The following is a 26091-nucleotide window of genomic DNA, read 5'->3' on the forward strand; positions in this document are numbered from 1 at the left end:
ATTAATCTTTTATATTTATGATATTGCTTTGTGAATTAAAAGTGAAATGATAATTCAATCTAATGTTATTACTTATTAAACCTAAACATTAAATATCAAATATTTTATTTTTATTAGTTGTAGATACTTTTGTAACCAAAAAATTACCTTGTATATTATTAATAAAACTGTTATATCTCCCATGATTATTTCCATTTGCCAAAACATTGAAACATTTGGATATAACAAAACAAGGTAACAACCAACAACTATGAGTCTGCGACACGAAGATGAACTTGGTAAAAAAGGTTCTATTAGGTGAAAGAGAAAAGGTATAGTTTGGACTTTGCATACTATTCATGGTGTATATATATTATATGTATGATGCGAGGATGGATACATGGGTATGAATTGTTATCACAGCACAAGAGTTCCAAAAAGCAATGTTTTGGACGTTGGACTTCACTACATTCAGTTTCTGTTGTGGATCAAATGAAATTCGATGATACATGTCGTCTTGTGTGGGTAATTAGCTAGTAGCTAGCAAGTGAAACCCCGATATAATATTATCATGTCCAAGAAAACAATAACAGATGTTGAGAATTTTTCTAAAGAAGCCAAAATCAAGAACAAAGACATGGGAGTATGGGACTATGGAAAACAATAAATCCCTTTCCTTTACATCAAAACTATATATAGAACCCCTGATTTTATCAAACAAAGGTTGCAAATCCTTCGAGAATGGATCCATCCTTAAGATTCACTTAAACCTTGTTTGATTCTATGGGAAAGAAAGTGAAACGGTGGTGATATTGGTTTTTGCTTCCAAAAGCAGATTCGTTTTGGTAGAAGCTTATTTAGGTAGAGATTAAACTTCAGATTCGATCTCTCCATAAATAAAAATTCTTATAATAATTGATTTAAATCGTCATGATATCTATGATGCAAAGTCACATTGTGAATCTTTTCATTTAAGGATCATCCAACTAGATCATTATTTTGTTTTTCTTAATTTTCCATCCATATAGCTTGTTTGATTAGTAGCTCTAGAGACAAGGTTTACCAAACTAATTATTTGGTCTTCAAATAGTTAGGGGCGGCTCAATAATGGTGGCGGTCATGTGCCAACGCGGGAAGAATAACACAGAAATATGTTGTAGTTCTAAAAGTTATACCATTTATACTCTTTTTTTTTCTATATATTATATCATATATCATATATACTTATTTCCTTTACTAAGACCTAAAATTTTCATGATTCCGCCATTGACAGTGTTTATCAAAGTCATTATATTAAAAAAAAAAACACTATCCGACCATTTCTGACAGTAAAGCTTAAAATTAAATTTGGAGCAGAAGAAGAGAAATACCAATCCAACTACTGTATTAATCTACCGTCTGGATTTTCGGAAATCTTGGGAACTTGGAAGGGTATGAGTATTGTGTTGTAGTCTGATATAACATGGATAAGTTAAATATTCATTTTTAGGGTTGCAATTTTTATGGTAAGTGATATAATAGACAAAAGATACACAATTCGTTGCATTTTATTTTATTTTTGTCGCTCACAATTCGTTGCATTTGGCAAAGGAAAGCGAATAATATAGCTCATCATATTATGCGAAACCCGTTGTCAAAGCGGATGTTCTGGGGTCATGCACATGCACCATCAAAAAAGATAACATATGAGCCTTTTTAAAACTTGACGTCGTTTTAAGCCCACGAAACCAAACGCTACGGCGTTTTCTAGTTAACCTCTATTGGACTTTGACCAAACAACACTTGAGTTGACAGCCGTCTCCTCTCTGTTGTTTCCGTGTTCTTACCCGAAAACTCCACTAAACCCCAAAATTATTTTAAAAAGAATCTCATCGATCCCTATCATTTTAATTGTTTCACTCGTTCATTATACTCTGTATGTATATATATATATATATATATATATATATATATATATGCGTATGTATCAAAAAGTCTCTCTCTATAATATATATCGTCAGAGTCACCCATCTTATCTCTCTCTCTACTTCGTCCCCAAGGAAAGTATTTTTTTTCTCTGCTTGTGTAGTTCTTCTCTCTTCTCCTGTGAAAAAACCCTCTGCTTTCGTGCTTGAAAAACAAATCACCAAGAAAGATCGATCAGACTCTTCATCAACATCGAAACCTGCGTTCTAGGTTTTAGAAGATGGTGCAGTACCAGAGACTAATCATCCACCATGGAAGAAAAGAGGAAAGTGGTGGAAGCGGCGGTTGCTGCTACTCCAAGAGAGCTAAACAAAAGTTTCGTTGTCTTCTCTTCCTCTCTTTCCTCTCTTGCTGTTTCGTCATGTCTCCTTATTACCTCTTCGGCTTCTCCACTCTCTCCCTCCTAGGTACTATATCTTTCCCTCTCTCTCACAATCCTTTTTAACTATTTTTGGTTTTTCTATCTGATCTATCACTTATCTCTCTGTTTTTTACTCTTCTCCAGATTCGTTTCGCAGAGAAATCGAAGGTCTGAGTTCTAATGAGCCATTCAATACCCCTCTGTGCTCCGAAATCTCCAATGGTTAGTCTTTTTTTCATATATCTTATCTTAATTCGTTTTTACTCCTCTGTTACTCCTAAAACAGAGTTTTGATCTCTTAATATTGATATTAGAAACAGAGTTTGTGTGTGTAATCTGATAAAAACTGATCGATTCTTATTTTTGTACGCAGGAACCATTTGTTGTGACAGAACCGGTTTGAGATCTGATATATGTGTTATGAAAGGCGATATCCGAACAAACTCTGCTTCTTCCTCAGTCTTCCTCGTCACCGCCTCCACCAAGAACAACACAAAACCGGAAAAGATCAAACCTTACACCAGAAAATGGGAGACTAGTGTGATGGACACAGTTCAAGAACTCAACCTCATCACCAAAGATCCGAAAAAATCTTCAGATAGTGTCTGCGATGTGTACCACGATGTTCCTGCTGTGTTCTTCTCCACTGGTGGATACACCGGAAACGTTTACCACGAGTTTAACGACGGGATCATCCCCTTGTTTATAACTTCGCAGCATTACAACAAAAAAGTTGTGTTTGTGATCGTCGAGTATCATGATTGGTGGGAGATGAAGTATGGAGATATCGTTTCGCAGCTCTCGGATTATCCTCTGGTCGATTTCAGTGGAGATGCGAGAACGCATTGTTTCAAAGAAGCAACGGTTGGATTACGTATTCACGACGAGTTAACTGTGAATTCTTCACTGGTCATTGGCAATCAAACTATAGTTGATTTCAGAAACGTTTTGGATCGGGGCTATACTCATCGTATCCTAAGCTTGATTCAGGAGGAAACAGAGGCCAAAGTGACGGCACTCGATTACAAGAAGAAACCAAAACTGGTGATTCTATCAAGAAACGGATCATCGAGGGCGATACTAAACGAGAAACTTCTGGTGGAGCTGGCAGAAGAAACAGGATTCAATGTGGAGGTCCTCAGACCACAAAAAACAACAGAGATGGCTAAGATATATTGGTCGTTGAACAGGAGCGATGTAATGATCGGTGTACATGGAGCAGCAATGACTCATTTCCTTTTCTTGAAACCAAAAACCGTCTTCATTCAGATAATCCCGTTAGGGACGGATTGGGCGGCAGAGACATACTATGGAGAACCGGCGAAGAAGCTCGGACTGAAGTACATTGGTTACAAGATTGCGCCGAAAGAGAGCTCTTTATATGAAGAATATGGTAAAGATGATCCTGTAATCCGAGATCCGGATAGTCTCAACGATAAAGGATGGGAATATACCAAGAAAATTTATTTACAAGGACAGAACGTGAAGGTTGACTTGCGAAGATTTAGAGAAACGTTAACTCGTTCGTACGATTTCACCATCAGAAGAAGATTTAGAGAGGAAGTTCCTCGTTTACATGTTACATAGAGATATGTTTATTATAGAGAGAAAATCAGAAGAAAGTTTATTGGTTTTTCTATTACTTTTTGTAAAGTTTTGATTGACAATTAAATTCATTCTTTTAAAATAATGAAACAATTTTTTAAAAATAATCAAATCAAATCATTTTTAATATTATAGAAAATTTCGAAGCACAAAAAATAATTAGTGTTTTGTTACCTAGATAAATATAAAATAATGGAAAAACAACGAGTCAATGACTATCAAAATTTTGACTTAAAAACAAGTTTTGACTTTGATGAATTGACCTCTGAGGAGAGGAAACAAAAAAAAACCTTTAATGGGTTTTCGTGTATATTAATATAATACAGTATGAATAGCCCAAGAGGCCAAGAATATAGAGGCCGAGCGGCCCAGTAATAAATACATACAGTAGTCCACTCTGCTCCGTCCGTCTCTCACTTGCTGATCAGGAAAGTTAGACAATTCCTGGATCATTTTTGTTTGTTTGGCTAAGCAACAATTACCTGGATCATAACAAGATGTTTTGATTCTTTTGAATTAGTGAATTTTCAACTACTTCATCAAAGTAAGCAACCCAAATTTTGAGATTAAAATGATAACGTCTATACTTTTCTTTTTCAAATTTGATACGACTAGTTTTTTTCCCGGACATTTTTTTCCTATTCTTAAAACCCAACGTTGTTAAGATCCATAATTGTTACCACCGCAAAAGCATGCAGATATCATATCACTCTGCATTAAGTAAAATTCGTAGATAAATTTAATCAATTCAAACATTTTCTTTATAAACAATGATAGATATACGAGTATTCGTAGATCGACTTAATTCAGATTTTCAAAAGTTTTTTCTATCATTAGAGTTTCTAGTTTCCTTTATCTTCTTCCATATCATATAAAAATGGTTCTAAAACTTATCGAAGCAGAAGTAAAACGACGTGTCGAACTCATAATCAAAGAAAACCACGGGTGTCTTTTTGTTACGTATAGTTAGGTAACCAACATGTTACATCATGAACCAAGAACGATATCTCATGTTTTGGAACCGCCCAAATTTCCTAGTTAATCTCTCTTTACCATTTTAATCTTTTATAATCGGTCCCAACCTTAATACTTGTAGCTTAATATGGTTATGGTGATACGTGCGAATTTATGGGTACTTTGTGGCCTCGCACTTAATCTTTAAACGTATAAACAAATCATGCGTACACACACACACACATATATATATATATATATATATAGATATAGATATACATTTACGAACATATATATTGCGGTTCTCTAATAATCGAACATATATATTACCTTTGTCTCGACTCTCGATATCCTTCTTATTATTTTTATTCAACAACATAGATTCTCCGATATGGCAATATATAATGTAATAGTATAGATATTGAAGTATTGAAGTGATGCTTTTAAATTTCAGTACCATCATCACTTAGTAGTGTTCCATTTTGTAGCCAATCAGGTCCTTAAACATGGATATATGTTGTCTGTTCATTTAGAACGTCAACCCAGCACCTCTTATACCACAACACGAATTTATCATGTTCTTATTAATCTTTCATACGAGGGTTCAAAATTTCATCTGAGACGTTGAAGAAATTAATAACTAATTTCCTCAAGGATACTATAATATATTTGAAATAAGCAGCTATTGATACGAGTGGTAGTTAGGTCTCTCGTCTACACGCACATATATGGTCTCTAGTCTTGATTTCCATCCACATATTAACAAACATAAAACAATCAAAGTATAATCACGCGCGCACTAAACTACATTTAAATTTCCAATCAGGAGAAAAGCAACTTTTTAATCTGCATGGATTATGCATACGGGTAACATTAGTTCCCTTATGCATTTTTGACACATGTGTTTCTTTGTGGTGTTTGTTTACCATAAAGAAAGTGATATTGTTAAAAACAATGTTATCTAGGCAACGATCGTTTTCTTCCATATGTGAACCACGTCACTACATACGACCGGGACAATATGTGTATGGGAAACGATCTATGCGGCGACACACCGTTTAAAGCCAACGAATGCCCAACGACTCCAGTTGCGTTGTCCCTTGTCAAATCCGAATGTCAACATATTATATATCTCACTCTCGGAAACAAAATCAAATTTAAAAGACAGCGTCAATGAAACCTCTCAAATTGCAAAAAATGAAATCAAAATCAACAATTTGTGGTTAGCCGGGTCCATCGTGGACCTACCTTAAAATGGACGGTTGGGATAAGAGGATGGAGGCGAGATTCTGATGATAACGAAAGTAAACTTCTAATGACAAATTTAAAGCAATACTATACAAAGTCGTAGTCGTAGTCGTATCATATAATACTTCAGAAGCAAAAAAACTACATATCTACATACTGTATATACTATTTGTCAACAAATACATATCGTCTACTTTGTAAAACTAGCTAAAACACAGAGAAAAAAGTATAGTCGATTCACATGCGTATTGGTATCGATGTGTATCGGTAAAAACAATTAATATACTTTTATTACTACTAATTAATACTGATATTGTTAAACTAGCTCTATGGTTTTGTAATAATATTATCCCCTGATTGATTAATAAACTAACAAATACATATTAAAATTTTATTGGGACCTCTCAATGATAGGCAATAAATAACATAATCACACTTATATGCTTTTTTAAAATAATCATGTAAAATGTGTATAAATACACACACAAATCGGCCACACCTCTTCGAACACTCATCATCACTTTGGTCGGCCGCTTTCTTCCTTCTTTCCTTCCTCCTTCCTCATATATGATATATCAATATAACATCCCTCTTAATTCTCCAAGACTCATATAGATCATAAATAAGAATGGTGCAGTACCAAGAACTCGCTCTTCAGAGAAGCTTCAGCTGCGACACAAGAAAGATCAATCCGGCGACTTCCCCTGCGCGTGGTTTACACGGTCGTTCACCGTCCTCTTCGGCTTTGATACCAACCATCCCTGAACACGAACTCTTCCTAGTCCCTTGCCGGAGATGCTCCTCCGTCTCCCTTTCCTCCTCCTCCTCCTCCTCGTCCTCGTCTAGGAATATCGGGAAACTCCAGTTGAAGCTTTCTTCCCTCTTGCGTTCTCTCATCAGCGTCATTAACATCCCCGCATGCAAATTCCTCTCCCTCCCTTCTCCGCCGTCTTCTTCTTCCGGTGTTTCTAACCAACTCATCTCACTCGTCACCGGTGGATCCTCTTCTCTCGGGAGAAGAGTCACCGGGACTCTGTACGGACACAGAAGAGGCCACGTCACGTTTTCCGTCCAGTACGATCCGAGGTCCGACCCGGTCTTGCTTCTTGACCTGGCCATGTCAACGGCAACTCTCGTGAAAGAGATGTCGTCGGGGCTCGTCAGGATCGCTCTGGAGTGCGAGAAGCGTCATCGACCGGGGACAAAGCTCTTCCAAGAGCCCAAATGGACGATGTATTGCAACGGGAGGAAGTGTGGATACGCCGTGTCCCGTGGTGGCGCGTGTACTGACTCGGATTGGCGCGTGCTGAACACGGTCTCTAGGGTTACCGTGGGAGCAGGAGTGATCCCGACGCCGAAGAGTATTGATGACGTGGCCGGTGTTGGAAGTGGAACGGATCTTGGGGAGTTGTTGTATATGAGAGGCAGGTTTGAAAGAGTCGTGGGGAGCCGTGACTCGGAGGCTTTCTACATGATGAACCCTGACAAAAACGGAGGTCCAGAACTCAGTATTTTTCTTCTTAGAATATAAAAATAAAACAAAATGTCTTATCTTTTTTTTAATTTCACAAGAGAATTATTGACTTTCTTAAAATTGAAAATGTCTTTTAAGTGACGTATTACTATATAGTGAACGAATGTAATGTTGTGTCATGAAATATATGTAAGCTATAGTGATATAAAACTATAAAAAAGAAAGAGAGTATCATAGTCTTTTTTTTTTTTTTTTCCCTTCTTCTAATTGTTTGTTTATTTGATGTTTGGAACTTTTTTTTTTTTTGGGTATTATTATAAGGGAAGGAAGGATGTCTCATGTAATTATAAATTAGTTTTTGTGGTTGCTTTTATATGCAAGGCAAGAAGATCCCCACATGGTCCGTCATGATTAATGCCAATTTAAGATTCTTATTGTCTTTAGTTATAATAAACATTTAGTATTTAATTTGAGCAAGTCGAATCGCTTTTTACGTCTAGTGTAACGCGTGGAGCAATTCTGTTTAACAACTACATAATAAATTATCTAGAAAGTGGCCTTGCTTTCGACTTGTAACGTGTAACAATCAAATTCATAACCAAACACCATTTATATTTTAGATTAAAACCCAACATATGATAACCATTAAACTAACGAGTTACACTTGTAGTTGTAGACATATGATAAATTGATAAGTATAAAGTATACATAGTGAAGTATATAACTTTTTGACATATGTAAGCAAGGCCAAAATGGAAGAGTTTTCAAAATATACGTTAAAATGATTAATTTACATAAGAAGTTACAATATCAAATTTTGTTATGTTTTCAATCCTTCTTATGTAAATCTGAGAATTGCAAATTCTTATGTAAAACTCTATAAGTGGAAGTAAAAAAAAAGAAGGTTGAAAACCTAACAAATGAAATTGTGATCAGATCTAAAATATGAGGAGAAAATACAAGGAAATGGGGAATGTAGGGGTGAATAGCGAGAAAAAAGTGGGTGGGAAAGAGCGTAAAACCCCCACAGGGACTTCAGACTTGGCTTTGGTGTGACAAAAGTCTGAAAAAACTTAGCAACAGCCGCAAAGCCAAAAATTGCCTTTTTAGCCTTTTAGGAACTTTCCCCTGCATTCTTTGGACCACAAAATTTGTTTCCTTTCATCTCAAAGGTTAATTTTTGAGTCTATCATCAGTTTCCTAATTCTTGTGTGTTGGATGGCGGTAGAAGTGAAACACCTCAAAAGTTTATACTATTGGGTGATTAACTTTTTCTTCCTTGTTTCAATCATAAATTTCTAAAGTTTTCATCTATTCTCTTTCAAGTTTGATTTAATATTACTTGTGGCGTATTTGCAGACACAAATACTTTTATCTAATAAGTATATCATCCAAATATTCAAACCGGGTTACAATAGCGCACTGCAACAACTTTCTTTCAACCGGGTTGATAGTTGAACCAACCGGCCGGATATATAAGAAAATCATTATTTTGTTCGGTACTTTTTGGTTGATTTACATAAATTATCAAGATTTTGTGAATGGAACTCTTATATTTTTGATTTGATAAATAAATCAGATTTTTTTTTTTTTTTTTCTCTTGGGTTTGCTAAAAGAACTAGTCATTCATTCTAATAATCCCTCTACAACTTAAAGATTTGTTTCTGTTATTAAATCGATATCAATATCAATCAACAATATCATACTTAGCAGTGTGGGCTACGGATAATATAACATAAACATCCATTATACATACGAAATATTAAATGTATAGTTTATTAATCGGATTATAAATACATATCATATACGTATACCGGTATATGCGTCGTAGCTAGATCGAGAAGACCATAGAGAGACAAAAGAAATGTATAAGATATGGTAAAGATTGTCCCATTAGAAAAGAGAGCAGTAAATTATCCACAAAAAGTTGTGTGAAGGAAATGCATGTGCTATAGCTTTCTGAATGAACCAACAAAAATATAAAATAATCAATATTGATATATACTTAAAAAGAAAAACTTATCACAAAAACTCGTACTTACATATAGAGACGGATGGCAAAATTATCGTAAGAGATGTGTCTAGTTTATCAACTCATAGCTAGTGCTAAACCCCGATGATATTACATATAATAATAAGGTGTTGCATTATTGAATAAGCTCTGCATACCTGATTACTGCAGATACAACACATGCCTTGCCTAGTTTGCCTTACCTATTTTAATATTGACGCTTTTCTCCGGGAAAATCTAATCTGCATCGTATAACGTACACAATTCTGTCTTCATAAGTTATTTATGACTAATATGTATGTATAATTCATAGATATTTTGGTTTTTATGATTTTTTTGTTCCATAAATTTAAAAACCAAACAAAATAATGAATTCATATAGATGGAAGTTTACATGTGCCAAAATAATACTGATTCTACAATTTTTGAATGAAAATACAAATTATAATTTATGAATTTTCTTCTAAACCTTTTTTCTTAACTGGTTCTATCATACATCATCGTGTAAAATGTAAATATGTATATGCATATTGGCATTTCTAATTGAATAACCTACGCCGGAACTGTGTACATTATATGATACGAAAGATATTCATGCATTATATTTTATAACAGAGCAATGCGCTTTTATGGTTGGCAAATCTGACATCTCTCTCGTCATAGGCATATGATTTATGATTTAATTAGTGTTAATTTATGTAATCTCCAAGTAGATAACTGATCATCGTTATAGTTAAGTGATCAATAATGGAAAGTTTTATATTATTTTGTATTGAATGCCAGTTTCCTAATATGGATTATCCTTTTCCTAACAACACTGTAACGTGTATACACCTAACAATACAGTATGTAGTTATAGTGGATCCAACGTAAAAGGAGAAGCTATTACGACTAGCTACCTTAATTAGTCTTAATTAGCTCCAATTGGCGATGGTAAATTATGTCCTATTTTTTTTTATTTGTTTTTGGAGATTTAATGTTAACCACCCCAAATTAAAGCTTCTGTAGCATCGATATAGAAAACGCAGAAAAAATATACAAAATATGTAAGTGTTTAACGATGGTCTCATATAGTGCCTCAAGAGTCAAGTCCAACCAACCATATATACCTTTAGGTGATCGTTGAATCTTAGTGGTAACATGCCTTTGGTCACATAGATCAATCATCATATAGATGCCCAACGTGCTCAACACCATATTCTATATTATCTTATATAATCCTTTTCTAGTTCAGTATTCTTTAATTAAAATTTTAAAACGAAAACATGGAATTACGGCTATTTAAGACCATTTTTATTGGGAGTATATTAGGAGTTAAAATACTCCAAATTTTCAAAAAATATTTTTTATATAAAATGTTTTTTTTGAAAATCCTAAAATACCTCTAATGAAGATAGTCTAAGACTGCTATGAGAGACTAAAGACTAATGTGAATATGGCTTCTACGTGATATCAAATAACATTTCTCGAGAACTCGTTCATTCACTATAGTCGTTCTAGCGTGAGTCACACATTTAACGGCGAAATACATTTTTTTTTTATATAATTCAAACGAATCGAGCTATAAATTAGTCTTTGCTAAGAACACCTAATAGAGGTCGACGTGGCTAAGAGATTTACTGTCTAGATGTCGTACTTCGAGACTAAATAAAGTGCAAATCAACATTAAATTAGTTAAATGTCCAATCCAATCCCTAGCTAGTGGTTATATATAATACAGGTTAAGGAAATCAAACACGAGATCTGAAATATCCTACCGTTACCAAACAAACTAATACTTTTTCAGTTTTTTTTCTTGACAAATTGATTAACTCTCTCTCTCTCTCTCTCTATTATTGGTCTTGTAGTAACATATATATTCGTATCACACGTCCACGTATTTGTACCCAGTGATTTATAGTAATACATAAGCAAAAGAAAACATTATCCTAAATTAGGTTCATGGTCAACATTAAAGAAAGGACAACGTAAAAGATATTTTCCATGCATGAGATATTTTCACGAGAATATATTATATACATCCAGCTTTAGAAATTTTATATATATATTTGTTGGATCATAATTAAGCCGACAACAAAAATGTAGTGATTTTTTCAACCCTAATAATACAAGTACACTTATTTAACAAATCATAATGCCTGAAACTTATTGATGGAAGCAAAGATACGATCTTTGTACCATATTACCATCATGTTACCGCAAAAAACAATTATTAGTAGTGTGTTCTTAAAAAGTGCTCATCCAACCAAGATGCAACTTGATGATAATTATGTTAGTTAAACACGTGTATTAACTGTCAAGATAAAAATATCTTCAAGCTGTAGTACAGATATTTTCATCATTTCTCAATTATCAACTAATTAACGTATATTATTTATATATAGTAAAGGTTCTTACATTATTTTGTTAAATATGTTTTGGTACAATTAACATAATTTGAACGTATGATGTACACGTACAATAAGATTAGTGAAGCTATTGTGGTTATAAAATTACATGTGACTACGTCATCAAAAGTGTTTTAAATACATGCATACCAGAAAACGTATTTGCTATGAAAAACTAGCAAGAAGACCCATATAGAGCCCAAATTTTATAACTACATTAGCTTTGGTGTTTAATTTTATAACTACATTAGCTTTGGTGTTTTTTTTTTTTGTTTTTTTTTTTGTGATAAGTAGTTAAAAAATTGTGTTTTTTTCGTTTTATTTATGCAAAAAATTGACAACTTTAAAAGTGAAAAAAGAAATGATTGTTTTACAATGGGAAGTAATTTCAATATTTTTAACAATATTTAATATACTTCTAATATTCTTATATATATATATATTTAATCAAATATTTCTTAAGATATATACTGAAATTCATTATATATATATGTATATATATTTTATTTTTGAGTATTAAAATTAATTTTTCCGGAAATTTTTCATTTTGCAAATTGTATCATGTCATTATGAGATTATATATCAGCCTATATAATACTAGTAATAATAATACTGTAACTTTTTTCTTTCCTTTTTTGTTCTGTTTTCCAATATACATTTGGAAAACCTAAAAAGTAACTGGAAATTTAATAGAAGGGTTGGTTAACCATTCTTCGCTCGAGTCTCTCTGGACGTAACCCTACAAGTTGTGCAATCAGGTTAACATTGACTTTGGGGTTCGTTAGAAATCTCGTTATGGGGAGAGGAAGGCTTAAGGTGAAGTTGAAGGGGAAGGGAAGGATTAGGATGAAGTTGAAGGAGACGAAGAAGGTGAGAGAGCTCTGCGATTTTTGTGGATTCTCCAGCAGCAGCAGCATTTTACGGTAAACTCGCGCGCATGGCTAAATTTATTAGCTTGAAAGGGTTCTATTTCCTAGGGTTTTCTTGTTGACTTAGTTCTTAGCTAGGTGATTGAGATATGGAACCCTGAGTTCCAAACCCTAGCTAGCCATACGCAACATTTTAAACAAAAGGTCTGCTTTCTTCTTCTGTGTCTTTCTAGGTATTATTATGAACAAAGGTCACACGAACCAGATCACAAAGCAGTAATGGTATGTATCTTGTATGGAACATTTGAGATTTCAGTATATCTTATTTATTATTTATTTTTTTGCTCACATATCGCTTTTTCCACACTTTGTTCTCTAGTCTATGGAGAAGGAACTCAAGAGATTACGGCTTGTGACCAGGTCTAGCTCTTTCACATTTCCCATTAATTTCTTGTTTCTGAAAAAACTATATATCTGCTTTTTATTTTTTGTTATTTTCCCTCCCTCTCTTTGCTTTGTGATTCTTCTTTATGAGTAATCCTTTATATTATTCGCAGGAGAATGACGTGTAAGGATCTCGACGGTCTGACTTTCCCCGAGTTGCTATTACTTGAAGGCCATCTAAAGTCTGTTTTGCTCATTGTCAAGGACCAAAAGGTGAGTAAAGAATACTATTGTCTGCGTGTGTGTGTGTGGTGGTCTCTAGTTTATAGGAAAACCAGCCTCTGTTTTTGTAAATTTTGATGTGTTTTTGAGGTACAAAGACTCATGAGTAGATATGTTCTTTAGCATGTTAAAAGTCTTTTTGAATATGGCGGTGGAGCCTTGGATTACTGAGGCTAGTCCAGTCTCTCCTGTTAAATATATGAAGATGTTGTTGTGGTGCTGTGTGACCTGACGTTTTGCTACTTTGTGAATGAAAAACCATTTCATTAAGTTTAAGAAATAAATACATCTTACTTGTTTCTTCTCTTATTTAAAAGTGTTATAAGAATTAATTCTCAAAATACATATTTTTTTCTTGTAACTATTACAGGAGAAGACAAAGCTGAAAGAAGATGAAAGGCTGCTCAAACAGGTAAACGTCACCTGACTTCGCCTACCCTATGAAATTATTGTTTGCGAGCTGCTGTATTATACCCCTCCGGGTCTACAATTTGCGAGGAATATTAGTTTTGTTTCATAAAATATATATAACACGTTCATGTTGATCTTGTAATATGTAATGCAATTGTTTGAAGTTTTCTTACATTCTTTTCTTTTGTTTTGTTTTGTGGAAGAATGACGCAAAGGGTATGGGGAGAGAGGTTTCTGTTCCCTGCAAATCCTCTACAAGCAGGTAGTCTCCTCTTCCTAGCTAAAGAAATAACTTTTTGGTTGGTGTTTGTTTGGTTAGAAGTTTTTAAAACTTGGGGGTTCGTTTGGGGTTAAAAACTAGATATATAGCTATTGCAGGATCTGATTTCATTGCTTTCTTGGCATATTATCTTTTGAGTCCTCCATTCATCCATGCCTTAGAATCTCAGAGAAACCACTTAGGTTCTAAGCTCTAGTTGTCTGGAGCAGAATACCACATTACTGGTTTTTTTTTATCTCTTTGACATTGAACCCACTGTGCAAAACTAAAAGCCTGATCTGGTCTTTGTATACAGCGCGGGAGAGAGACAAGATGATGAAGGAACACCGCTGGTATGCACATCATATTAGTTCACATTCCTGCCTCTTTCCTTGCCCCAACATTGTGTCGTTATAATTGCATATGTTATTACTGCAGTCGCGAATGCAGAGAGAATTCGAGAGACGTAAAAATGAAACCATGCTGATGGAATACGAGAGACTATGGCAATTCAAAGAGTAATGAATCGCTATCCCTCTTGTTGCGAGTCGATGTCAGTACACTTTATTTCTCATGCATGGTTTATTTTTCCTTGAATCTGACAGGAGATTGAATGGTAGAGAGCTCGACGGTATGAATTCTGCCGAGCTGCTCTTACTTGAAATTGAGATACAACTTGGATTGGTGGATTTGCATGATCATAAGTTTGCACCAGCAATGGAAGAAAAGCTCAGAAGATCACGCCAATGATCAACTCCGTCTACGAGACTCTATATATATGGTTTCTCTTTTTCTATTTTAGTTTTGTTTGTTAGTCAAGTCAAGTCTCTCTCTCGCATTTGATTTTAATATGTCAAGTAAGCATCTGACTTAGGGTTTTATATTCCTAGCTACCTCCTCTTTTGCTTCTTCACTTATTCTTTTATCCATTTCTTTTTGGCAAAACGAATGAAAGAGGCCATATATCTGGTTTTCACGTGGTCTTCTAACCTAAAATATTCTTTTGGTTCTACAACAAAGGATTTGATGAACTGTTTCCCCAAGATATACATTGGTTCTTCTATACATGATCTATTTTATAGTTTGAGTAATATTGGAACCATAAGCGATCAGATTCATACATCATAAAACTAGATCTATATAATACACAGAGGGAGACATCTAGATTCTGTCTTAATCAAAAACAAGGTTACAGACATCTTGGCAAAGAGCATCAGCATATTCCACAAGATTGTTTAATTTCACTTTTACAATTATGTTCCTACAGTTATTATTATGTTATGTACTAGGCTACACTGTAAATGTTCTCTGCTAATTTTTTTTTGGAAATTTTACTTTTAAATACACATACATTAGGTGAACCAAAAAATAAAAAAAAAAGGAATTTAAAAAAAAGTTTATGGGTAAATTTTCCTATTTAAAAAAATTGGAAGAAAATTGGACAAAAACCTGCATTTATGTGCAATTTAAAAGGGGTAAGAAAAAAAAAGGTTTCGCTCGATTCGATAGATGGGGAGAGAAGACGTTCAGACGAAGATGAAAAGGAAGCGAAGAGATAAAACGAACAAGACGAGAGTGCCGTGCAATTTCTGCGAATTCTCCAGCAGCAGGTACTTCTCACACAGAAAGACTTGACAAACAAGCTAAGGTTTCGATTTTCTAGGGTTTTATAATTGTTGATTTAGTAGGTCTTTAGGTGATTTGAGATATGCGAACCATGGAAAATATCTGCTTCTTAGGTTTCTTGATTCTCTATTTACTCAGAGAATATACTTAAACCTAAACCCTTGACCTTTTCCAGATATGGATGCAGCTCTGAAGATAAGCTGCAGGAGCACGACAATGAAGCAGTGGTATGTACACACACACACACTCATATGCGGTTACTTGCTTTCTCCTGTCCTCTTTTCAACTAGTACCATCAAATGAATTTCTATCTATCTCTTTGTATGTTCATACCCATACCTATGTTCTTGCTTACCTTCAACTTTCTCTTCCTACAGCTGCGGAAAGAAGTCGAGAGATTACGGTTTTTGATCAAGTATGCCTGCCTGAGTTTCCCAACTTTTCTTGTTCATTTGCCCCTTTTGGTTCATGTGTTATTCTTTTCACAACTCCAGGAGAATGACTGGTAGGGACGAGGGTGTCAGTTTCACCGAGCTGCTAGCTCTTGAAAGTCACCTTAAGGATGTGGGGCGCATTGTGCTGGACAAAGAGGTGAAATATTGACTTTCTTTGCTCTCCTTTTATTGAAGATGTCGTAATTCTCAAGAATCTTTTTTTTTAACTATCTTCTATTGCAGAAGAAGATAAAGCTAGAAGAAGATGAAAGGCTGCACAAACAGGTAAAGATTCTATTTCATAAATTTTTCTGCCTTCTCTTTAACTGTCTTGTATCAGAACTTTGTTTGTGCATCTTTGAGGAGCCTCAGATTTACCCTTTCCAGTCTAAAATCTCTCACAAGGCCCATGCTTTTGGTTCTTTTCTTAAAGTTCCTTGTTGACAGTTTTAAGCTTTCTCACTTTGACATAAATCACAAAGCCTACGGTTTTGCAGAAGAAGGAAGCAGAGCATGGAGCCAATGGTATGAGGAGAGGGGTTTTTTTTCCTTGCAAATTTTCTACCAGCAGGTAACCTCTTTGCTAAAGTACATGACTTCTTTTTGTTGGGTTTGGTTCTAAAAATATGTATCTCGTCATTTTCTTGGCTTATTAGCTACTATACAGTAGGAGTTGAATCCTTCATCTCTCAGAATCTGAGAGAGATCACTAGGGGTTTTTTTAAAGTTGAAGCTGTCTTTTGTGCTGAATATCACGTTATGATGTCTTGCTTTTTGATCATTAAACCATTGTGTAAAAGTGGAGGCTGACTTTTTCTGCATATATGATGGATATCTAATACAGGTTGGGAGAAAGACAGGAGAAACCAAATGGTCTATCACCACTGGTGCGTACGTGTATTCTGTAATGTTCCCATCTCTTTTCTTGCCCCAGTTTGAGTTTTTTTTTTTAAATGCTCTTCTGCTTGCAGCTGAAAATGAAGAGAGAATATGAGAGACGAGTCTCTGAATCCTTGCAGAGCGAGTTCGAGAGATTGTGGCTTTTTAACGAGTAATAACTTGGTTACCATTTCCCACTTTTTGCTCTGCAAAGTCTCTGTTCTTTGTTTTTGTCTCCATTTAATTGTGGGTTTTTTTGTTCTTTTTTTTTGTTTTCATCTCACAGGAGAATGAATGGAAGAGAGCTCGAGGGTATGACATCCTACGAACTTACCTTACTTCACATTCAGATATTACGAGCTACGCAAGGTTTGATGGACCAAGAAGAGAACAAATTGCAAGGCAGGGAAAAGAGGTAAAAAGTTATCACCCATATTATATTATATGTTTTTTGAGTACGTATTATTATATTTCTGAATGGCTTCTTATATTCACACATTTTTCTAGTCTGTTTGGCACACCAACAAGGAATCAGTCTCTAGGTTAGCTGAGCCCAAGAGATGTTCACTGGACAATGAAAAGGGTGCTGACACTTCCCTGCAGTTTAGACTTCTTCTCGTTTCAAGGAAGCTAAGAAGGATCCATAATTGTTATCACCGCAAGAGCATGCCAGAGGCCAGATCGGTCTGCCAGAGTCGAGTGATTTCCGAGTGATCTGGTTTTAGTGGCTACGGGCGTATTAGATTTTAAATTTATTGTCAATGTGAGATGTTGTTTTTTCATCAAAATCTTGATGTAACACATCGTTGATTAGTTTATGATAAACCTTGTCTTTACATTAGTAAGACATTTGATTAGTATGTACTCTTATTATATACGTGTGTGGACAACAACGTCGACAATGTTTATATACTTTATCATTACGTATATAAATGACATGTTGATATGTGTGAAAATAAATAATTGAATATCAGATTTTCATGAATCCAGGGAGTAGGGAGTATTATTTATTCAATTTTAAAATAATAGTAATCAAATAATTTTCGACCGGTTCTAAATCCTACGCTAAAAATACATTAGATTTTTAAACTCATGCTTTCTATTTTACTATTGGATTTCGTAATGGACTTTTAGTGGGCTTTATGGGCCTAAACGAGTATAATGCAGATCCATGAGCATAATGTGTCCTTCTCGACAAAAAAGAGAGAGCATAATATGTCCTCTTCTTCGTTGTCAAATCAATGGAGCTTCTTTTTGTTCTTCATCTTCTTCTTTCATTTCTCTCTTTCGTGTGTTTCGTCTTCAGATACCTGAATTTTCGTTTTCTTCTTCGGTTTCTCAGTTCATCGAGTATATTTTTTCCTGCCACGCTTCAGCAGCTCGGTGTTTTGAGGTAGAGCTCAGGCCTATCAAGCTTCATTTGATTCCGGAAGTGAGGCGAAGATGTACTGAGGTAGAACTAAATTCGGAAACTTTATCATCTATAAGTTTTTAGTTAGTAAATATAAAGGTAGATTAAGTAGAACAAGGAATGTAGTTTTTTTTTAGCAGACGAAGTCACTGAAATGAGAGAAGAAGAAGAAAAGTAATAATAATAATAGAGGAGGAAGCAAGGAGCTACACCTCTACTATTTCATTTTTTTTAGCCAATCAGAGCGCTCTATTTCTCACCCACTCTCACCAAACGCGCGTTGCGCGAGTGTCTACGATTCCTGTGTGCTATAACCCCCAAAATCGCTTCTGGTGAAACAAACTCGCTTCTTTCTAATAAACCCATCGCGTGTGAATTAATTTGTTTTTTTTCCTCAAACCTTATTAATTATAATTTAAACCGAACATAAATCAATTGTAACTCCAAAACCATGTAAACCGAACCGAAATTGTTTGCAAGAGTACGTAAATTCTAGAGATTTTTAGTGTCTGCTGCTATGGTGTTCGGCAGAATATGCCGCTGAGAGATTTTGTTTCTTGGAAAATGATAAAATTCTAGAGATGTTTGTTACAGAGGAAAGGTGGGAATCTCATGGAGCTTCCGTGTGGTTTAACACAGTACAGTGGTTGGGAAGCCACAAGCTGCTCACTCGGAGAAAGACCCAAAGATATCAATGTTCAAGGAAGGAGATGAATGTTTCACAGTTTAAGTTGGAGCTTCAGGCTTTGAAAGCAGTGGAAGGAGAAGAGCCCCCAACTTGAATTCAAGGCTTAAGGGTGTTTGGAGTCATAAGCCTGTGATTAAATGTACACGTCCTCTATCTACTGCCTCTTCTTCAATGTCCAAATATGTTTATGCTTTATGTTCTTGTTATGTATGGAATGATAAAAAACTTGTGACTGTACATGTGTATTTAACTTCTTTCAGACATGCATCATACTAGTTGGCTCATCTTCGTAACATTTTGACTTTAAGGTATTTGAGACATATGTATTATTAGTTCACAAAATTTGGTCCAGTTGGGTGTAGTAGCACTAGTGGATGATGGTTTAGACGTGGGTTGTCAAAACTGTTTTTATACATACATAAAACGTATTTGCTATGAAAAAATTACAATGAGGCCCAAAAGTAATTGAAATAAAGCCCATATTGAGCCCAAATGCTATATCCACATTTGCTTCGGTGTTTTTTTGGGGAAGAGCTGAAAAACCTCAGAAAACCCCTCTATCTCCTTCGAAGCTGTTATTTCCCGGAGAAAATAGTCATGTTGTTAAAGAAGACGGTGAAGAAAGGTTTGATCGGCGGAATGAGCTTCGCTAAAGACGCCGGAAAAGTCAATTGGTTTCCCGGTCATATGGCTGCTGCAACTCGCGCCATCCGCAACCGCCTTAAGCTCTCCGATCTCGTTATCGAAGTTCGCGATGCTCGTGTCCGTAAAATTACCCACACTATTTTTGTTTATTTCGATTCATTGATCATTAACTTGAATTTTCGTTGTCTTTTTTTTTTTTTTTTTTTCTGCAGATTCCTCTGTCATCGGCGAACGAGGATCTACAATCCCAAATGTCAGCTAAGAGACGTATCATAGCTCTAAATAAGAAAGATTTAGCAAACCCTAATGTTCTCAATGTAATTTACTTCGTGGTCCTTTGTGTTTTCTCCTTGTTAGTCACTGTGAGGTCGAGTTGCTGATTTTTTTTTCCTGCAATTTGTAGAAATGGACTCGTCATTTCGAATCCAGCCAGCAAGATTGTATTGCTATTAATGCTCATAGCAGAAGCTCTGTCATGAAGGTTAGAAGACTGATTCTCTTTACATCTATGTTGGTGTGTTAAATCAGTAATAGTTTCGTCACACAGATGATTTGATAGGGACTGTTATTATTCTGCATCGGAAAGTTAACTTCTTTGTATGATTTCATAGCTGCTTGATCTCGTGGAGTTGAAGCTCAAGGAAGTGATTGCTAGGGAGCCTACTTTACTTGTAATGGTGGTTGGTGTCCCCAATGTTGGAAAATCTGCACTCATTAATTCAGTCCATCAAATCGCAGCATCTCGCTTTCCTGGTAATATATTAGCGTCTCAGATCATAGGCAGTATGTAGTAGCATTACGTAAATATGTCTGAAAACTTGAATCCCATTTCTCCAAGCATATAGTTACAAGTTCATTATTGCATGAACACAATGATGAATGAAATGTAACATGACGAATTTCATTATATGCATTATGTGCATAGTGCAGGAGAGATTAAAGAGAGCTACGGTTGGTCCACTGCCTGGTGTAACACAAGATATTGCTGGTTTCAAGGTTATTTATTTTTCTTACTTCTCTTTTTCCATGTGGATTTAGTTCTTCTGCTCTATGCTGAGCAATTCCTGTGGTACAGATTGCTCATCGACCAAGCATATATGTTCTAGACTCCCCTGGTGTGTTGGTCCCAAGTATCCCTGATATTGAAACGGGTTTGAAGCTTGCTCTTTCAGGTTCTTATCTATATCTTTATCTCCCTTCTCTTCTTTCTTCCTGTCTCTTGATAAAGAATATGATACAGTATAGGTGTAAGAACTGAGATTCTAAGAATATGATACAGTTTATACTTGGCACTTAGTTCATCAGAATATGATACAGTTTAGGTCTTACAATTTCAGTTCTTAGTAGTTAGCTACCCCAGGAGTGTATTCACTTACGGCATGTGATCTCCCCAGCTGAATGTTATGTTTTTATAAAATTTCGACATTCAAGGTTCCGTCAAAGATTCAGTAGTGGGAGAAGAGCGGATTGCGCAATACTTCCTAGCCATTCTAAACATTCGAGGGACTCCTCTTCATTGGAAGTACTTAGTTGAGGGAAGAAACGAAGGGTCTCATGCAGACTGCATCGATAAACCAAGCTATAACTTAAAAGATCTTCGACACCAGAGAACCAAACAACCAGATTCATCTGCTATGCACTATGTCGGGGTTAGCATAATAACCTTATATCTCAAGCTCATGTTCCTCCTGAAATTGGCCTAACTAATTGAGGTTTTCTGTCATCTACAGGATATGATTTCAGAAGTGCAACGATCACTGTACACAACGCTCTCCGAATTTGATGGAGACACAGAGGATGAGAATGATTTGGAGTGTTTGATTGAGCAACAGTTTGAAGTTCTGCAAAAGGCATTGAAGATTCCTAACAAAGCATCCGAAGCAAGGTTAATGGTGTCCAAGAAATTTCTCACTTTGTTTAGGACAGGTAGACTTGGTCCTTTCATCCTTGACGATGTCCCTGAAACTGTAACTAACCCGCCCAATTCAAGACGGGTAGTAGTTTTGTAAAACCATAAAGCAAATTGTAACACAATAATGCGTTCAGCTTAATATGATGATTCTTTTTGTTTTCATTTGAGATTCAATGGCGTTGCTGCAGTAACTCCAAAGTATTTGAATGAACAAAATTGAATCATGATAAGATTTGGCATCTGCCAGAAACAATCAAATCTATCTGGTGTCCTCATTTATTGGCCTCAATGAATTCTCGGTACTCTTTCTTCATCTTCACACCCGATATAGTCCTGCATAGACTCGGAATCTTTAGCCAACGCTTAACACAATAATCTTTACAATCCTAAAACTGAAAGAACATTTACCAACCTGAGCATTTCCTTGTTCTTGAAGAACTGCACACACGGAGTTCCCATGATTCCAGCTGCTTCAGCAATTTCTTGATCTTCCTCAATGTCAATCTCAACAAAATGCACATCATTGTGATACTCATCGACCACCTGAAACAATATGAAGGAGAAATGAACAAATGGTCAGTTAAGCAGGCCAGCCAAGATGTCTTCCGATAAGTTTCATTTCGACTACTGAAGGAATACCTTGTTCAAAATAGGCTTCAGAGTTCTACAGGGGCCACATGTTGGTGAAGTGTATAGTACCAATATAACTCTTGGACTCTCATGGTACAATTTTCTAAGAGCATACTGAACACAGGGGAAAAATCGCAAGGAAAAAGATGTGAGGCAGAGAAAATGTTTGTGGATAATACGTTAATGTTCATATCTTGACAAACCTGTCCCTTATGCTTTGTAAGAGTGACGTCAAACTTTTCTTGGACATCGCGTTGTGTAAATTCTTTCTTGGCCTCTTCAGTTTGAGGCTGTCATAAGGTGGAACATGAAAGGGAGTAAGCCTTGTGAAGTGGCATAAGATTTAAGATATTTATAAAAATTTCTACCTGGTGAAATTCAACAAGAAGATTGTTACTTGTGAGGTATCTCTCGGCTGATAAAGCAGCTATGCATCCTGATCCAGCAGCAGTTACAGCTTGTCTCCATTCATGGTCCTAGAGTGACAAATAAGAGAGTAGCTAACACAATTATCGAACCAATATGACTTCACAGAGTTAATACCTACACTTAAAGATGGGTAAAAGTTCCAAAGTATAACCTGCACATCTCCTGCAGCAAATACACCTTCAACTGATGTATTTGATGTTCCTTCCCGAACTAACACGTACCCTGAACTATCGAGTTCGACTTGGCCTTCCAATAATTGACTGTTTGGCGAATGTCCTATTCCATAAAACAATCCTTTTGCCTCCAGCTCGGTTTCTTCACCCGTATCAAGTCTTCTGAGTAGAATGCCAGACATCTGTCCCTTGGTGTTGCTCAATACGTCCACGGTTTCCGTGTTGTAGTGAACTGTGATGTTTGGATTGTTGATCACTCTGAAACATTCGCCATAACCAACCTGTTAAAAAAACACTCAGGGTGTTGAAAAGACTCAACTTACGTTGTGCTCATTAGTCTATAATTCCATAAGCCAACAAAGGGGATAAGCACTATACTGGTTCGTTATCGATTTACTTGAAATGAAAATTATAGCAAAGGCGTTCCCGGAAAAATCCAAAGGAAAGAATTTGCATGAGAAGAGATGGATAAGAGCCAAATACATGCAACAAAGAAGACTCAGTACAGATATACAAAGTTCTGCCTCAGACTATTCTGTTTTGATTTCTTAATTCCCTGAAATTGAATCAGACATACCACTTGTGGAATTTTAATTGTTTTTCATCAGAAGTCAAAGAAGAGAAGTAGAGTATGTATAACCCAGAAGCTATTGAAAATATAAGAACCTGTAAAAACTCACCTATCTTGCATAGCCTTGGAGGCTCTCAACTGGTCTCTGCGAACGAGCAAATGAACATGACGAGCATATTTTGTGAGGTACAAAGCTTCCTCTGTTGCTGTATCTCCTCCTCCAACCACAGCAAGTACTTGTCCCTTAAACAAAGGCGAAGCTCCATCACAGATTGCACAAGCACTTATCCCCCTACTCCAGAATTCCTCCTCTCGAGGAAGCCTCAGCCTCTTTGCTGTAGCTCCAGTGGCATAAATAATACTATGGCACTTGACCTATAAAATCAACCCAAATGGGCAACACCGGATGAGAGCTCAAGCCAAGAAAAACTATACCCACCAGTTCTAAAAGACTATCGAACCTCACAACATTATTAGTAAGAGTATCGGTTTATCAAAAAAATAAAAGCATCTGCACTAGGAAAACTAATAAAATCTCCAATGGTATCAACACTGGGCTCTTCCTTCAATTGGTTACGAAAAAATGGCGTTTGTAGGAGAAGCAGAATAAACCAGCAGGCAGATTGCATTCGGCAAGTGGCTTTATGAAAACAAAGCACATTTATGTACAAAACCAAACCAGCATTCTCCATCTAATTGGAATCGACAAAAAGAGTGATAAACGAAGAAAGATAATCACCTTACGTTCACTACTTTGCACAGTAAAAGGAGCTGTTTTGACACTAAGGGATTCAACATCTTCGGGATACAACTCTGCTCCCCACCGCTCAGCCTGCTTCCTCATTCTACCATTTTAAACACAAACCCACCCAAAAAAAAGAAAAAAAGAAGCATCAGAAACATGATCTCTCTCTAAAGATGCAGCATGAAAGACAACAAACGAATTCAAAATATGTTATTCTCACCTCTCCATTAAATCCGGACCCGTAATCCCGTCTGGGAATCCCGGAAAATTCTCAACTTCAGTGGTTGTCATCAATTGTCCACCGGGAACTCCGCCCATCTGATATCCTTCGAATACCACCGGCTTCAAATTGGCGCGCGCGGCGTATATCGCAGCCGTATAACCGGCAGGACCGGAGCCTATAATCACTACATTCTCGATAATCTCGCCTGCAATTACAGAACCAACACAGAGCGAGCTCGATTACTGGTATAAGCTCTAGCAACACTGCCAAAACCTTGAGAAACAAGCAAAGAGTAAAGTCCCCAAAGTACCTGAAGAAGAAGGCGAATTGGTGGCGGAGACTCTGAGGCGGAGGGAATCGGAGGAGCGAGTTCGGTTTGGTTGTTGACGGAGGAGGAAGGAGCTGCCGCGACGTGTAGTACTAGTAGCAGTAGTAGTGAGGAAGAAGAGATGGGGCGGAGGAGAGAGAGCGGATGATGCGGCGGAGACACGGTGAGTCGATGACACGGAGGCAATTCCGATGCCTATCTTGGGAGACGCAGCCATGTTTTTTTTTTTCTCTGGCCTCACCTTACCTTACCAGAGACCATACAATTGTCTTTGCAGTTAAAAAAAAAAAGACCAATGTCTGTTGGCGACTGTGCCTCACGCGCCTCAGCATTATCTCTTCGCTCTCTTAGTCCACAGGCTTAGATGATATCGAGCCGTTGGATTTTAAGTGATCAAACGTATGAACGGTGAAGATGTGTGTTGACTGATTTTAGTCCCGGCTATTCAACGGAGGGATAAGCCAATTGCAAAAGTTTTGAAGTGGGGGAAGCTGGCACTTCAAGGCCTTTTTCTATTGGGCTATATGAATGGGCTGGATTGGGTCTTAACTCTCAAATATTGTGTTTATAATAAACTTGTTAATTCAATCTCTCGAATGCAACACACAGAAAAACAATCTCGAGTGGTGGAATCCGGTGAACATTTTCTCTTTTAGAATAAAAAAAAACATAATTCAACAACAATTAACATTCGCTTTCTTTGTCACTCAAACAACAACATTCGTAAGTGTATACCTTAGGTTAGAACTTAGGAAGGACTAAAATTGAAGGCTATATATACTTTACGTAAGTAGTTCAATGTGAATATAGGTTGAAGCGAAAATCAAAGAAAGAGTTGGTGAGGGAAGTGACAAACTGGTTTGTTATTAGTCAAGAAAGTTTAAGCTGACCAAAAAGAGCAGCCACACACTATGAAACTGAAAGCAACGCAAAGAAGACCAAAGAGCCTTTATCTCTCTTTTATTCTTTAGTCTCAGACTAATTACTAGTGTCTAAGTTCCATGCATTTACAAATGTTTTTGTAGTCAACAATTGTACTTTTCATTTGATGTTGTCGTATGTAATTTTGTTTTGACGCCATGCACGCCACTAAACGTTATTTACTTACCTTATTGTTAAAAAGGAAAGAAAGAGAGAGGCAGCGTCCGTTCCTAGCCCTACGTACTTGTCATCCAAATTCGATGGTTTGCTATTTGAAGTTTGTAAGA

General features: G+C 36.2%; 6 protein-coding genes and 1 long non-coding RNA gene across 7 annotated transcripts; 6 read left to right on the plus strand and 1 right to left on the minus strand.

Annotated features, from left to right (window-relative positions):
* Window positions 1-2018: 2018 nt before the first annotated feature.
* LOC17890114 (EGF domain-specific O-linked N-acetylglucosamine transferase) lies at window positions 2019-3944 on the plus strand. The gene is made up of 3 exons (XM_006294030.2): window positions 2019-2351; window positions 2450-2527; window positions 2679-3944. Exons 1-3 carry the CDS (start codon window positions 2165-2167, stop codon window positions 3890-3892), a joined length of 1479 nt encoding a protein of 492 aa, XP_006294092.1. The 5' UTR covers window positions 2019-2164; the 3' UTR covers window positions 3893-3944.
* Window positions 3945-6507: 2563 nt separating this feature from the next.
* LOC17889649 (protein MIZU-KUSSEI 1) lies at window positions 6508-7835 on the plus strand. Its single transcript, XM_006294630.2, has one exon. It carries the CDS (start codon window positions 6741-6743, stop codon window positions 7641-7643), a length of 903 nt encoding a protein of 300 aa, XP_006294692.1. The 5' UTR covers window positions 6508-6740; the 3' UTR covers window positions 7644-7835.
* Window positions 7836-12779: 4944 nt separating this feature from the next.
* LOC111831111 (agamous-like MADS-box protein AGL18) lies at window positions 12780-14939 on the plus strand. Its single transcript, XM_023784652.1, has 9 exons — window positions 12780-12907; window positions 13087-13135; window positions 13233-13273; window positions 13411-13510; window positions 13890-13931; window positions 14134-14192; window positions 14506-14542; window positions 14628-14707; window positions 14795-14939. The coding sequence occupies exons 1-9, from the start codon at window positions 12780-12782 to the stop codon at window positions 14937-14939; spliced, it is 681 nt and encodes a 226-aa protein (XP_023640420.1).
* Window positions 14940-15698: 759 nt separating this feature from the next.
* On the plus strand, window positions 15699-17842 carry LOC17888718. The gene is given in 10 exon segments (XM_023785083.1): window positions 15699-15799; window positions 15991-16042; window positions 16193-16230; window positions 16310-16406; window positions 16493-16534; window positions 16747-16820; window positions 17094-17136; window positions 17221-17300; window positions 17415-17550; window positions 17636-17842. Coding segments are annotated over 10 exon segments (870 nt in total).
* Window positions 17843-18396: 554 nt separating this feature from the next.
* LOC111831211 lies at window positions 18397-19460 on the plus strand. Its single transcript, XR_002834443.1, has 2 exons — window positions 18397-18581; window positions 19134-19460. It is a non-coding gene; the product is annotated as an uncharacterized LOC111831211 (long non-coding RNA).
* Window positions 19461-19719: 259 nt separating this feature from the next.
* LOC17890472 (short integuments 2, mitochondrial) lies at window positions 19720-21946 on the plus strand. The gene is made up of 8 exons (XM_006295548.2): window positions 19720-19989; window positions 20085-20189; window positions 20276-20353; window positions 20484-20625; window positions 20798-20868; window positions 20948-21044; window positions 21304-21521; window positions 21603-21946. Exons 1-8 carry the CDS (start codon window positions 19720-19722, stop codon window positions 21879-21881), a joined length of 1260 nt encoding a protein of 419 aa, XP_006295610.2. The 3' UTR covers window positions 21882-21946.
* LOC17887729 (NADPH-dependent thioredoxin reductase 3) lies at window positions 21914-25140 on the minus strand. Its single transcript, XM_006293934.2, has 10 exons — window positions 24866-25140; window positions 24553-24760; window positions 24327-24432; window positions 23697-23962; window positions 22995-23274; window positions 22783-22890; window positions 22618-22704; window positions 22424-22528; window positions 22197-22327; window positions 21914-22117 (listed from the first exon to the last, which is right to left on the minus strand). The coding sequence occupies exons 1-10, from the start codon at window positions 25098-25100 to the stop codon at window positions 22057-22059; spliced, it is 1587 nt and encodes a 528-aa protein (XP_006293996.1). The 5' UTR covers window positions 25101-25140; the 3' UTR covers window positions 21914-22056.
* Between the last annotated feature and the right edge of the window lie 951 nt (window positions 25141-26091).

This window comes from Capsella rubella, unplaced genomic scaffold (genome assembly GCF_000375325.1).
Source record: "Capsella rubella cultivar Monte Gargano unplaced genomic scaffold, Caprub1_0 scaffold_4, whole genome shotgun sequence".
Classification (NCBI taxonomy): domain Eukaryota; kingdom Viridiplantae; phylum Streptophyta; class Magnoliopsida; order Brassicales; family Brassicaceae; genus Capsella; species Capsella rubella.